The sequence below is a fragment of the Papio anubis genome, chromosome 20 (assembly GCF_008728515.1).
Source record: "Papio anubis isolate 15944 chromosome 20, Panubis1.0, whole genome shotgun sequence".
Classification (NCBI taxonomy): Eukaryota; Metazoa; Chordata; class Mammalia; order Primates; family Cercopithecidae; genus Papio; species Papio anubis.
Window position 1 is genome coordinate 4,222,005 of NC_044995.1, and position 14,448 is coordinate 4,236,452.

General features: G+C 42.5%; 1 protein-coding gene across 5 annotated transcripts in view; it reads right to left on the bottom strand.

Moving 5' to 3' along the window:
* SLC6A16 (solute carrier family 6 member 16) overlaps positions 1–14,448 on the bottom strand; it is a 31,377-nt gene that overhangs the window by 6,389 nt on the left and 10,540 nt on the right. For 4 of the 5 annotated variants that reach the window (XM_009194940.4, XM_021931296.2, XM_009194939.3 and 1 more), the window contains exons 2-8: positions 5,464–5,557; positions 3,830–4,338; positions 3,244–3,401; positions 2,931–3,057; positions 2,542–2,717; positions 2,194–2,304; positions 1,769–2,010 (exon numbers count right to left, since the gene is read on the bottom strand). In XM_009194940.4, coding sequence (XP_009193204.2) covers positions 1,769–2,010; positions 2,194–2,304; positions 2,542–2,717; positions 2,931–3,057; positions 3,244–3,401; positions 3,830–4,274 — 1,259 coding nt within the window. In that variant the 5' untranslated portion in view covers positions 4,275–4,338; positions 5,464–5,557. The remainder of the gene's footprint in view (positions 1–1,768; positions 2,011–2,193; positions 2,305–2,541; positions 2,718–2,930; positions 3,058–3,243; positions 3,402–3,829; positions 4,339–5,463; positions 5,558–14,448) is intronic. The other variant, XM_021931297.2, reaches the window with a different exon arrangement.

Below are 14,448 nucleotides of genomic sequence, written 5' to 3' on the forward strand. Positions count from 1 at the left end.
CTGACCTTGTGATCCACCCTCCTCAGCCTCCCAAAGTGCTGGGATTATAGGCGTGAGCCCACGCACCCGGGCTTGTTTTTCTTTATATTTGATCATGTATGTATGCATATCTACTAAGCAATATAATAACCACTATCCTGACTTTTATGATGGTTAACCTCTGGGAAGCAGTAAAGGGATTATGATTAGAAAAAGATACATGGAGAGCAGCTAGGGTTATTCTAGTTCTTAATACAAGTGATGCTTACTTCATAGTTCGTTACACTGTACATTGTTTTATACATTTTTCTTTTTTTTTTCTGTTAGAGGCGGTGTCTCACCCAGCTGGCTTCAAACTCCTGGGTTCAAGCAATCCTCCCACCTCGGCCTCCCTAAGAGCTGGCATTACAGGCGTGAGCCACTGCTCCCAGCCTTGTTTTATGCATTTTTACATATGTATGTAATAGCTCATAATAAAAGGTTTCTTTTGAAAATACCCAAAAAGTTACCATTACACTCCCACCAGACTGGAAACAATTTAAAAGTCCAACCAAGTTTAATCAAGTGTTGTGCAAAAAGTAGAACAAGTGGAAGTCTCACACATCCTTGATGGGAGGGTAATGCATTACACCACTTTGAAAACCAGACAATATATGATAAAACTGAAGGTGAGCACACCCTACTTAGCAATTCCTTTCCTAACTATATGCTGTCAAGAACTCTTGCACACGCACACATGTATATTCCCAGGCATCTTCTAGAAGAAAATGGTGGTTATTTGGGAGGGTTAGGATTACTAGGAGAGGCCGGAAGCAGTGGCTCATGCCTGTAATCCCAGCTCTTTGGAAGGCAGAGGCAGGAGGATAACTTGAGCCCAGGAGTTCAAGACCTGCCTGAGCAATGTAGCAGGACCCCGTTCTCAAAAATTTAAACTAAAAAAACAAACAAACAAAAAAACCTACTCTGGGAGAGAAAGGAAGAGGAGGAGGAAGAAAAAAAAAAAGACTACTGGGAGAAATTCAATTCAGGGTTGCCTCCTCTGGAAGGCCCCATCTGACTAGCCCAAACAGAATTAATGGCTGTCTCCTGTCCCCACCTATCACTTCAGTTACCCGTTAGCATAAGTTTTTGGCTGTCTCATTCTCTCCTTTCCTTCTCCCTCCAAAATTGAAAACTTAATGAAACAAGGACTGTGGTCAGATTCACCTGTCCAAGTCTCTGTGGTATAGAAAGAATACTTCCTAAATGTCTGATGGATGTTTTTGAAATTAATGCCTAAAAATAAGAAAAATAAGAAACAGGGGTGATCAGACAATTAAGGTTCTAGTACAGAGAATCCTTTTGGAGTTTCTGATAGATTGACAGAAATCCCCAATTCAGGAGTTGACAGTTAAGGATGGGGCCTTCCACCTCTCCATTTTTCCAAGGATAGCCTTGGAAGGGTCTCTGGGTGGTGTGGTCTTGGATGCTATTTTGTTGTGTATCTGGGATTAGAGTAGCCTTCAATGTTTGCCATTTTCAGTATATCCCTGTTAGCATATCCACTCTGAGGTGGAGAGCTGGCAATCTCTCAGTTTGAAGATTTCTTTCTAGGGTGACAAAAGGCTCTGAGAAGGATAATACATGATAGGAGATTCTATTGTCTCCATTTTTAGCTATGGGGAAGGTATGCAAGTGCACCCAAGGTCGAAATGTGTGAACGTGGATCTCTGCAGTGCCTTTAAGGTTAGGGTCTCCGGGTTTGAAAATTCCCTGGGGCTGGGACCCTCCACAAGGGGGCTGGCCTTACCTCTCACAGCAGCGATGTGTGATGATTGTCGCCCAGAAGCCCAGGACAGAGAAGTTGAAAGATGTGACAATCAACAAAGTGAGCAGGTTTATCACAGACACGAGAAAGGCATCACTGAGACAGTTGTTGGACTGGGGCATGTAGGAGGCTAAGGAGGCAACAGAGCCAAGGCCTATGCCTGTGTTAAACAAAACTTGACCCCCTGCTACAGACCACACACTCACATTGTACACATCCGATATCTGAAAGAGAGAAGACAAGTATAAGGGGGTTGTAAAAGCAGCAGCAGAGGACAACTATAATAGAAATGTTGCAGGGAGGAGAGAGGGAGATGCAGAAGGAAAGAATGGGGACAGGAAGCTCTAAGAACAGGCAGCTGTGGTGCCCTACAAGGCCTAATGGAGGATTGAGGAGACAGATTTCACCTTGGCAACTACCAACTGTTGAAGGCCAAATTTTGCCCCTTCCAGCAGCAGACTCCGGATGAAGAAACCAATGATGATGAAATAAGGCAGCAGTACCAAGACACAGATCACCTGAATTGAGAGTGGGACATATCAGCACCTGTGTACCAGTAGGGGTCAATCAACAGGAGGGATTGAAAGTTCCGAGTCAGAAATGAGTAGGAGTTAGAAGAAAGCCTTCAGCAAGAGTCAGGGGCCAGTGGGAGTAAAAGGCCAGAGGAGCAAGAGATTAGGAGATCAACAAGTAACAAAGTGAGGTAAGGGCTAAAGCATCTGAGAATTTCAAGGAATCTAATACTGGTGGCTCACCTTCCCCGTGGACTTAAGCCCATTGATCATGAAAGCACCAACAAGACACCAGCAAACACAGAAGGGCAGGACCAGACTATAGACTGGTGACCCGCCATCCTCGATTCTGTCTGAGGCCTTCAAGGTCTGCCGGTACCAGAAGTATATGGAGGGTGCTGTCTGTTCACATGCAGGATCTGGGGGGGACCTGGCTTTAGACATGCCTGCTAGACAAAGTACCCCCTCTTCTTCCTTATCCCCTCTCCCGCCTCCCTTTTCTCTTTCCCTCTCCCATTTCTTTTTCCTTCTTCTTCTTCTTCTTTGTCCCTCCCCACTCTCTCCTCTTCCAAATTCTCTTCTACTTCTACTTCTCCATTTTCCCTTCTCCCCTTCTTTCACTTCCTCCTCACCAAAGCCACTGGAGTTCATCGTTAAGGGACATTTCTCCCATGGAACGGGAAACTGGAAGGACTGGCTCATGTAAAAGATGATCCAGGAATTGACCACATTGAAGTACAGGCCGAGGATGAAACACACCTGGGGGCCAAGGAGGACATGGCTGGGGAGGAAGAGCAGGGACAGGAAAAGGGAGGGGATTTGACAGAGGATTGGGGAACCAAAGGGATCTGACCCATGGAGGTATTCATGGGGCGCATTTCAGGAGGAGGGTTGGGATGCGGGTGGGGTGTAAAAGTCAGGCCTGGGCAGCCATGGGCTCCTCACCATGAAGCTAGAATACCCCACACCACCAATCCAGGGGGCAATGATCTTCCATACACCCATGCCACCCTGACGCATGCTCTGACCGGCTGCCATCTCCAGGAAGACAAGAGGAATCCCGACCAAGAACAGCATGAAGATGTAGATGGCGGCGAAACTGCCTGCGAAGAGGATTCAGGGGGGACTCTGAGAACCATGTCCTTTCAGTGCCTGGACTCCAGGAGCCCAGGAAAACATTCTCCCTACCAGCGATCTCCCCCAGGGTCACAGGCATCAGGGCTCACCCATGTCTACATCCCTCACGGTCCCAAGTGTCCAGTCTTCTGGCCCCCAATTCCTGGAAGACCAGAGTACCTAGTTTCCAGCCCACCTTGGACGCAGGCCTCAAGCTTTGCCATCCCCATGTTCAGATACCCTGAACCTCTACACCTCTCATGATTTTAGGTGTCCAGGGACCTGGCTCCTATCCTGCTCAGAGCACCAGGTCTTTGGTCTCTACATATCTCAGAAACATTCACGGTTAAAGCCTGGACAGGACTCTGTCCTGCTTGCCCCTTGTGGACTCAGGTTTCCTGGTCCCCAGACTTACAGCCTCCACTGTTAAGCCACAGGTGGGCAAAGCGCCAGAGACAAGATGGCTTCATAGAGAAGCCCACCTGAGCCAGAATGTACTCAGCTTTGCTGGACCAGAATGGACGGGCAAGGAGGACCTCACTCTCTTTCTTCTCTGTCATCTGCACCTTCTCGTACGTGGATTTCTGTTTCAGGATTGAGGCAGTTGCCGCCTCCAATACAGAAATTTGCTTTGGCTGACTGGCCCTGGCCTGAGCCTCAAAAACATGAGCCTCCCAGGCCTTAGCCTCTGCAACCCGGGCTGCTGAAACTTGGGCCTCTGAGGTCCCAGATGCTGCAGACCAGGTAAATGGACCCTTGTCTTCCCATGTTTGACTTCCTGGGACAGTGTCAGAAATCACTGTGCCAGTCCACGAGGTGTTTGCCAGCGAGGATGTCGAAGGCTGGGCCTCTGTCTTCATCCCAGACAGACTCCCTGGGGCAGCTCCAGCTTCTGCAAGGGAGGGTTCATCTTCCTGAACAGACCTGCAGGACACCAAAAACTGTAGATTATAGATTTTAGAGTCAAGTAACTACTGAGTTACAAAACAATCCTCAACATCTCCTCAAAGCAAACTTTATTTCTATCCCAACCACCACTGACATTCAAAGCACAAAAAAGTCTCCTGCATAAGTTTCACTTCTTAGAAATGTTTTCACGTGGCGGCTCACGCCTGTAATCCCAGCACTTTGGGAGGCCAAGGCAGGTGGATCACCTGAGGTTGGGAGTTCGAGACCAGTCTGGCCAACATGGCGAAACCCCGTCTCTACTAAAAATACAAAAATTAGCTGGGTGTGGTGGTCGGCACTTGTAATCCCAGCTTCTCGGAGGCTGAGGCAGGATAATCACTTGAACCCGGGAGGCAGAGGTTGCAGTGAGCCGAGATCAGGCCACTGCACTCCAGCCTGGGAGACAGAGTGAGACTCCATCCCAAAACAAAACAAAACAAAACAAAACAGAAATGTTTTCTTGCACGGCATAGGGATAGAGAGAGACACACCCAAAAGTCAGGAATCCCTGCAATCAAAGGATTTTTTTTTCCCCACCTACCGGGTTCAAGTGATTTTCCTGCATCAGCCTCCCAAGTAGCTGGGATTACAGGTGCCCACTACCACACCTGACTAATTTTTGTATTTTTAGTAGAGACGGGGTTTTGCCATGTTGGCCAGGTTGGTCTTGAACTCCTGACCTCAAGTGATCCGCCCACCTCAGCCTCCCAAAGTGCTGGAATTACAGGTGTGAGCCACTGCAGCCAGCCTGAAATCAAAGGGTTTCTAAGAACACTGAAGTACTATTTATAGAGGGCTTCTGAATTTAAAAATGAAACAAAACTAAACTAATTTAATACTAAATCTGCTCTGTAACCTTAGAAAAGTTACTTTACCTTTCTGAGCTTTCTAATCTGTAAAACACTCAGATCTTTAACTCAAATATAGCCTCACCAGAGATGCCTTCCCTGTCCACCTATCTAAAATAGCAGCTACCTGCCCGCTGCTCTCTCTACTTCACGGCATTTCTCATCTCCTGATTTTATTACCTATTGATTGTTAATTTATTCATTCTCCAGCTCCACCTACTGCTCTATCTCCAGCAAAAGGATGGTGTTCTACCTTGCATCTGGGGCTATTCTCCTTGGTCTCCAAGTTCCTGCCACTCTGAACTTCTGTTGGCTCTTCAAATACAAGAAAACGGGCACGGAGTGTGCTGAAAAAGAAAAAAAGTTACGTGAAAGAGAGGAAGAGAGAGGGGAAACTGGAGTTTTCTTTCAGTGGGGGAAGGAGCATGCTTTCCAAAAGCAGAGGCAGTAGGTGGGCCTCAAGGCAGCACTGGCACATTTGGGTGACATGGATAATTGCTTCTGAGACACAGCTTCCAAAGAGCTCTTTGTTACTCAAGAAAATGCTTATAATTCAATTACAGGTTAAAAATATAAAACTAAGATACAAATTTCTATCTTTAGTTCTATCTCTACTACATTTAAAAATGCAATGAAAGGTTGAAAGGAAATACATCAATATAGAGAAGATGATCAGGCCGGGCGCAGTGGCTCACGCCTGTAATCCAAGCTACTCAGGAGGCTGAGGCCAGAGGATCGTTTGAACACAGGAGGCAGAGGTTGCAATGAGCCGAGATCGCGCCACTGCACTCCAGCCTGGGCAACCCTGTCTCAAAAAAAAAAAAAAAAAAAAGTGATGATGGCTACAAGTATGTTTATATCCTTATCCCTGATTTTACATTACATTTTTTTAAATCTTGTATTACTTTTTTTTCAGACACAGGTTCTCACTCTGTCACCCAGGCTGGAATGCAGTGGCATGATCCATAGTTCACTGCAGCCTTGAACTCCTGGGTTCAAAGGATCCTCTCACCTTATCCTCCAAAGTACTTAGGACTATAGGCATGTGCCACCATACTTAGCTAATTTTTAAAAGTTTTTTTCAAGATGGGAGTCTCACTATGTTGCTCAGACTGGCCTCGAACTCCTGTGCTCAAGTGAGTCTCCTGCCTCAGCCTCCAGAGTAGGTGGCATTACAGGCACAAGCCACCATTCCCCACTCACCTGTATTACTTTAATAATCAAGAAAAATATGGCCAGGTGTGGTGATTCACACCTGTAATCCCAGCACTTTGGGAGGCCAAGGCACGTGGATCGCTTGAAGTCAGGAGTTTGAGACCAACGTGGCCAACATGGTGAAACCCTATCTCTACCAAAAATACAAAAACAAAATAGCCAGACATGGTGGCAGGCACCTGTAATCCCAGATACTAGGGAGGCTGACTTAGGAGAATCACTTGAACCGGGAGGCAGAGGTTGCAGTGAGCCAAGATTGTACCAGTGTACTCCAGCCTGGATGACAGAGTAAGACTCCGTCTCAAAAAAATAATAATAATCGGCCGGGTGTGGTGGCTCACGCCTGTAATCCCAGCACTTTGGGAAGCCGAGGCGGGTGGATCACGAGGTCAGGAGATCGATACCATCCTGGCTAACACGGTGAAACCTCGTCTCTACTAAAAATACAAAAAATTAGCCAGGCACGGTGGTGGGTGCCTGTAGTCCCAGCTACTTGGGAGGCTGAGGCAGAAGAATGGCATGAACCGGGGAGGTGGAGTTTGCAGTGAGCCGAGATGGCACCACTGCACTCCAGCCTGGGCGACAGAGCTAGACTCCATCTCAAAAAATAATAATAACAATAATCATAATCAAGAAAAAATATGTATTGATAAGTGAAAGTAAAAAGATCATCACGGACAAAGAAATCCAATTGAAGAAGCCCTCATCAGCCAAATCTGGACAAATAAGAACATCAAAATAAATCATAGTAACAGATGAGAACCAACAGACTAAAACAATCTATGAATCCACAGGGATACAACTCAGGAAAAGGAAAATCTCTTCCTTACAGTAGAACACAAACTAATACATGTACAAGGAACGATGAATTAGAAGGTAATTGCTTATCACAAACTAATCGAGTTGTACACATTAAATATGTACAGTTTTTTACATGTCAATCATACCTCAATAAAGATGTCTTTTTAACAAATCATTGTTTGGAAACTACCAGAGTAATAACTGATTCAAGAAGAATCATCAATGGTTGCTAACACAAGATGATGAAAATTTGATGGGGACAGGATAATTGCACAGTATTACTGTATCTCCCCACAAGATATCCCCCCCAAAAAAACAAGCAAATACTATCTTTAGAGTGTTACACACTACCTTAACCAATAATAGTCAACTGATATCATATAACGCCTGATACAACGCATTAAGAGCACAACATCGTTTCTGTGGGATTCCTGCCAAAAACGTGTAACAAAACTCCAATCGTGAGGAAACATCAGAAAACAAATCTAAATTGAAGTACATTCTGTAAAATAGCTGGCCTGTACTCAGTAAAAATGTCACAGTCAATGAAGACAAGGAAAGATGGAAGTGTTGTAAGTCTGAAATTATGTCAAAAATTTTTTTAATTTTTTAAACTTCCAAGCACCTGCCACTCCTACAATTCACTATCAAAAAAAAGGAAGTTTCTTCTAAGAAAGATAGTCACATGAACACCGATCTCCAAACTTACCCACAATCTCCCCCTACCCAACAACAAAAAACACAAATGATTTTAAAATATTACAAATATGGGGATATCTGCATCATTTCTGAAAAATAGGTTCCATCCTCATGTCAAAAACAGAGAAACTTCTGCTACATAAACAAGAAACAGGACCAAACTGCAATCACTGAGGAGTCAGTTCACATCTCTTTTTCCTGGCAACGTGGTTCAATGTTTCAGGAAGTAAATACTTTCCCAGCAACTTGTGGGAAATAAAAACAATCACTTGCCAAAGACCTTCTGCTCCAGTGAACCAATGGCTTCCAGAAGCTATATGCCAGAGAATGCAACAACAGGTGGGCCACTCCAAAGAGAAATGCAGTGGGTTGACGGGCGTCTCCCTGAGACAAACGATGCTTCCATAAGATTAAGAGAGAAGCAGGAAACCATGCAGGGGAGAAAAGGCTGAAGAAAAAATTAGGTACAAAAATCCAGCCTTTGGGGCTGGTCATGGTGGCTCATGCCTGTAATCCTAGCCCTTTGGGAGGCTGAGGCAGGAGATGTTTTATGTAAGCTTCATGGTAACTACAAAGCAAAAAACTCTTAGTAGAAATGATTCAAAGCATTCCACTAAAGAAAATCAATATAATTAGCCACACTGATATAATAAAGAAGAAAAATATTATCATCTCAAGAAATAGAGGAAAAACATTTCATGAAGTGCAACATACAATAATGATTTAAAGAGAAAAACTTTCAGCAAACCAGGAATAATTTCCCTGATAAATGGTGTCTCTCAAAAAACAAAAATGATCTGGCCGGGCGCGGTGGCTCAAGCCTGTAATCCCAGCACTTTGGGAGGCCGAGACGGGCGGATCACGAGGTCAGGAGATCGAGACCATCCTGGCTGACACGGTGAAACCCCGTCTCTACTAAAAAATACGAAAACTTAGCCGGGCGAGATGGCGGGCGCCTGTAGTCCCAGCTACTCGGGAGGCTGAGGCAGGAGAGTGGCGTAAACCCGGGAGGAGGAGCTTGCAGTGAGCTGAGATCCGGCCACTGCACTCCAGCCTGGGCGACAGAGCGAGACTCTGTCTCAAAAAAAAAAAAAAAAAAAAAAACAAAAATGATCATACTTAATAGTGAACGTATGCTTAAACATAGCTACATACTTAATAGTGAAATGAGGAAAGCTTTACTTTTGAAATCAAGAACAATCAATGAAAACAGCTATCAGCACTTCCTTCCCATTGCATTAAATATTTTAGATAGCACAGTAAAGCAAGGGGAACAAAAGACAAAGATTAAACAAAACTCACTATTCACAGATGATATATCTGTGCAAGATCCAAAATACTATAGATAAATTATTTAAATTAATAAAATAATTTAGCAAGATTGTTGTATGCAAATGGCAATAAATGAAAATTAATTATATGTCTATGCTTGCAATACATAATTAGAAAACAAAAATTTTTAATGCCACTTTTAAATTTTTTTTAAAATATAGAGTAAAATCCTGGGGAGGTAATGGCAATAACAGCAACATCGTTTTAAAATCTTCCCAAATACCCACATGAAAACAAGTAGTTCTACTAGATTGCAAGCCCAAAATCCATGGATAATATTTACGATACCAAGATAAACCCCAAAATACAAGTCTATGAGAATAAACCACAAGAGCCACAGACCTGTGAAGAATCAGCATCTGTGTGGAAGGAAACAAAGGAAGCAAGACAACACCTGACAGACCTGGGGGTGAGATGCAGGGAAACAGACCTCTCAAAATAATCAACAGGTACTCAGCAGAAATCATGGAAAGCCTATTAGAGAACAGCAGCTAAAACTAGAAGATGCCTTGCCTAATCAATAACAGTTGAGTGCATGGAGTCTACAATAGAAACTGAAGGGACCAGGGCAGGCTAGATTCTATGAACTCTTAAAATTAACCAACCAGGGATCTTTTCCAACCCACAAGCCACAATGAGGAGAAATTCCTGTGAGTAAAGCTAAATTGAGCAATACGAGAACAAGAATGACGAAGGATAGGCCAGACATGGGCTCATGCCTGTAATCCTAGTACTTTGGGAGGCCAAGGCAGGAGGATCACTTCAGGCCAGGAGTTCAAGATAAGCCTTGACAATGCAGTGAAAACCTATCTCTACCAAAAAAAAAAAAAAAAAATTAAAATTAAAATTAGCCAGGCATAGTGGCACATGCCTGTGGTCCCAGCTATTTGGGAGGCTAAGTGGAGAGGACTGCTTGAGCCCAGGAGTTTAAGGTTGCAGTGGGCTATGATCATACCACTGAACTCCAGCCTGAGCAACAGAGTGGGACCCCATTCCCTAAAAAAAATAAAATAAAATAGGCCAGGTGCAGTGGTTCATGCCCGTAATCCCAGCACTTTGAGAAGCTGAGGTGGGAGGATCACTTGAGGTCAGGAGTTCAAGACAAGCCTGGCCAACATGGTGAAACCCCATCTCTACCAAAAAATACAAAAATTAGCCAGGCATGGTGGGACACGCCTGTAGCCCCAGCTACTCAGAAGGCTGAGGTGAGATAATCACTCGACTCCAGGAGAGGGAGGTTGCAGTGAACCAAGATCGTACCACTGCACTACAGCTTGGGCAACAGAGTAAGATCCTATCTCCAAAATAATAATAATAATTAAATTAAATTAATTAAAAATAATTTTAAGAAAACAGAGATGAAGGATATACAGGATCCAGATAAAAGTGGGGAGAAGAAATTTCCACTTTTGACCATGAAAGCAAAACAGTGTCTGGACTTACCTCCACAAAAACACTACAAAACTGTACAAATAATTGAAACAACTATTTTCACATATTAAACAAAGGCAGTACAGCATTGCAATCTCTAAAAAAAAAAGGCCAAAAAACAAGGTAACTAATTGCATCATTGCCCTGTTTTTCTGCTACTGATTTCCAAACTTTGGCACAGGAGGAAGAATACAAACAGAGCCTGGCAGTCTCAGTACTTGAGGCAAAAATCAGTTCAGGAAGGCTTAGGTGACTAGAATTATCTGGGCTAAGTACTCAACAAAAGGGAGCCACAGAGAAAAAGCTCTAGGAATCTGGATAAAATACTTTGAGCCATTAGCTAAATATCAACCTGCACATGTATTCTTATGAAACTTCATAAGAACAGGCAAAGAGTAAATTCCAAGGAAAGAAAATTGCTGAGGAACTATAGGTAAAACAATTCCTAGAACTTGAAGAACAAGAAGAATTACTTAAGTTTCCACCAGCCAGTATGGAGAGACTTTACTGAATACTTGGAACATTCAAGGTGGCATAAACTAGCTCTAGTTCTAGTAGTAGGACTACTTTAGACCTGGGGAAGGAAAAAAAAAAAGTCTTAAAAGCAACTCTTAAAGAGCCGAAACTGATCTTCAAGTAACTGCATGTCACAACAAAGGCCAACATTCCTTAAGATAATGCAGACAAACCTAGCACTGAACAACAAAAAATTCATGTCAATCATCTAGTCAAAAATTACTAGACATGCAAAGAAGCAGGAAAAGTCACCCATAATTAGAAAACAAAACCAGAAATGATTGACTAACGAAATTAACACATCGTAACACTAAAATAGCTCTTACAAATATGCTCAGTATGGTCAAGGACTTAAAAGGAAAGCATGAACAGAATGAGGAAATATCAGATAGCTAGCTAGCTAGACAGATAGATATTTTCTTTTTTGAGATGGAGTCTCACTCTGTTGCCTACACTGATCTCAGCTCACTGCAACTTCTGCCTCCACATTTCAAGCAATTCTCCTGCCTCAGCCTTCCAAGTAGCTGGAATTACAGGTGTGCACCACCACACCTGGCTAATTTTTTTTTTTTTTTAATTTTTAGTAGAGACAGGGTTTTGCCATGTTGGCCAGGCTGCTCTCGAACTCCTGACCTCATGTGATCTGCCTGCCATGGCCTCCCAAAGTGCTGGGATTACAGCCACAAGACTCCATGACTGGCCATGATATATTTTAAAAATCAAATAGAACTTCTAGAGATGATACAACACCTGAAATGAAAATTTCACTGAAGATTACTGGCAGATTTTAATAAATCAGTGAACTTGAAGATATAGCAATAGAAACAATCCAAAATGAAGCACAAAGAAAAAAAAAAAAAGACTGAAAGCAATTACCAGAGCATTAGTGACTGTGGGACAATATCAAATGGCCTAAAATGTGTAACTGGAGGTCCAAAATAAAGGAAGGATATGAAAATGAAACCGGACCAATTTTCCAACAAGCCAGATGCCCAAAGAACTGAAGCTTGAGAAACTTACATTTGTACAATGAGATGAACCTGCTGTATGTTGACCAACTCTTCTTCTTCACTCCTAATTCCTTCATATATATATGTATATATGTATATATGTGTGTATATGTATATATGTATATATGTGTGTGTATATATGTGTATATATGTATATATATATATGAAGAAAAGACTCACATAATTGAAAGGATAAAAAGACAGTTCTACAATAATTGGAGACTTTAATATCCCACTATGAACAATGGATAGAACCAGCAGACAGAAGATAAGCAAGGAAATAGACTTAACACAATAAACCAACTAGATCTAACAGATACATTCAGAACACTCTACCCAACAGCAGCAGCATACACATTCTTCTCAAGTGCACATGGGACATTTTCCAGGATAGACCACAAATTTGTGGGCCACAAATTTCCTTTTTTTTCTCAGCAGAATTAGAAAGATAAATACCATACAAAATAGCTTCTCTAGCCACAATAGGATGAAGTTAGAAATGAATAACAAAAGTAAAACTGAGGCCAGGCACAGTGGCTCAGGCCTGTAATCCCAGCACTTTGGGAGACCGAGACGGGCGGATCATGAGGTCAGGAGATCGAGACCATCCTGGCTAACACGGTGAAACCCCATCTCTACTAAAAAATACAAAAAACTAGCCGAGGGCGAGGTGGCGGGCGCTTGTAGTCGCAGCTACTCAGGAGGCTGAGGCAGGAGAATGGTGTAAACCCAGGAGGTGGAGCTTGCAGTGAGCTGAGATTCGGCCACTGCACTCCAGCCTGGGTGACAGAGCGAGACTCCGTCTCAAAAAAAAAAGAAAAAAACAAGTAAAACTGAAACTTTTACAAATTTGTGGAAATTAAACACACTCTTAAACAACAAATGGATCAAAGAAGAAAATACAAGGTGAATTAGAAAATACAGATAAATGAAAGCAAAAACACACATACTAAAATTTATGGGAAGCAACAAAAGCAATGCTAAGGGGGAAATTTATAACTATCAATGGTTACATTAAAAAATGAAAAAGAGGCTGGACGCAGTGGCTCACACCTGTAATCCCAGCACTTTGGGAGGCTGAGGCGGGTGGATCACCTGAGGTCAGGAGTTCAAGACTAGCTTGACCTACATACTGAAACCCCATCTCTACTAAAATACAAAAATTAGCTGGGCGTGGTGGTGGGTACCTGTAATCCCAGCTACTTAGGAGGCTGACGCACGAGAATCACTTGAACCCAACCCAGGAGGCGGAGGTTGCAGTGAGCCAAGATCACACCACTGCACTCCAGCCTGGGCAACGGAGTAAGACTCCCTCTCAAAAAAAAAAAAAAAAAAAACAGATCTTGAATCAATAACCTAACTCTAAAACTTAAGAAACTAGAAAAGCAAACTAAATCCAAAGCAGAGATGAATAGAGAATAGAGAAACAATACAGAATTCAAAAGTTGGTTCTTTAAAAATATCGACAAAATTGACGAACCTTTAACTAGATGTACTACGAAAAAAAGAGAAGACTCAAATTATTAAAATCAGAAATGAAAATGGGGACATTATTACCAATTCTACAGAAATAGGAAGGATTATAAGAGAGTACTATGAACCTATGAACAACTGTACTCCAATAAACTGGATAACCTAGATTAAATGGTCAAATTCCTACAAATACAAAATCTACTAAGACTAAATCACAAAGAAACAGAAAATCTGAATAGATCTATAACTAGTAAGGAGATTTAATTGGCAATCAAAAATCTCTCAACAAAGAGAAGCTCTGGACCTGATAGCTTCATGGGTGAATTCTACCAAGCCTTTAATGAATTAATATCAATCCTTCTCAAACTTTTCCAAAAAATTAGAGAGGGAACACTTCCTCATTCATCCTATGAGGCCAACATTGTGCTAATACCAGAGCCATACAAAGACACTACAAGAAAAGAACACTACAGACTAATATTCATTATGAACTTTGATGCAAAAATCCTCAACAAAATACTACCAAACCTAATTCAGCAGCATATTAAAAGGATTATACCCCATGCCAAGTGGGATTTATTCCTGGAATGCAAGGATGGTTCTGCATACAAAAATCAATCAATATAATACACCACATTAACAGAATGAAAGAAAAACATGATCATCTCAATTGACGCAGAAAAAACATTTGACAAAACTCAATACCCTTTCATGATTAAAAAAAAAAAAACTCGGCCGGGCGCGGTGGCTCAAGCCTGTAA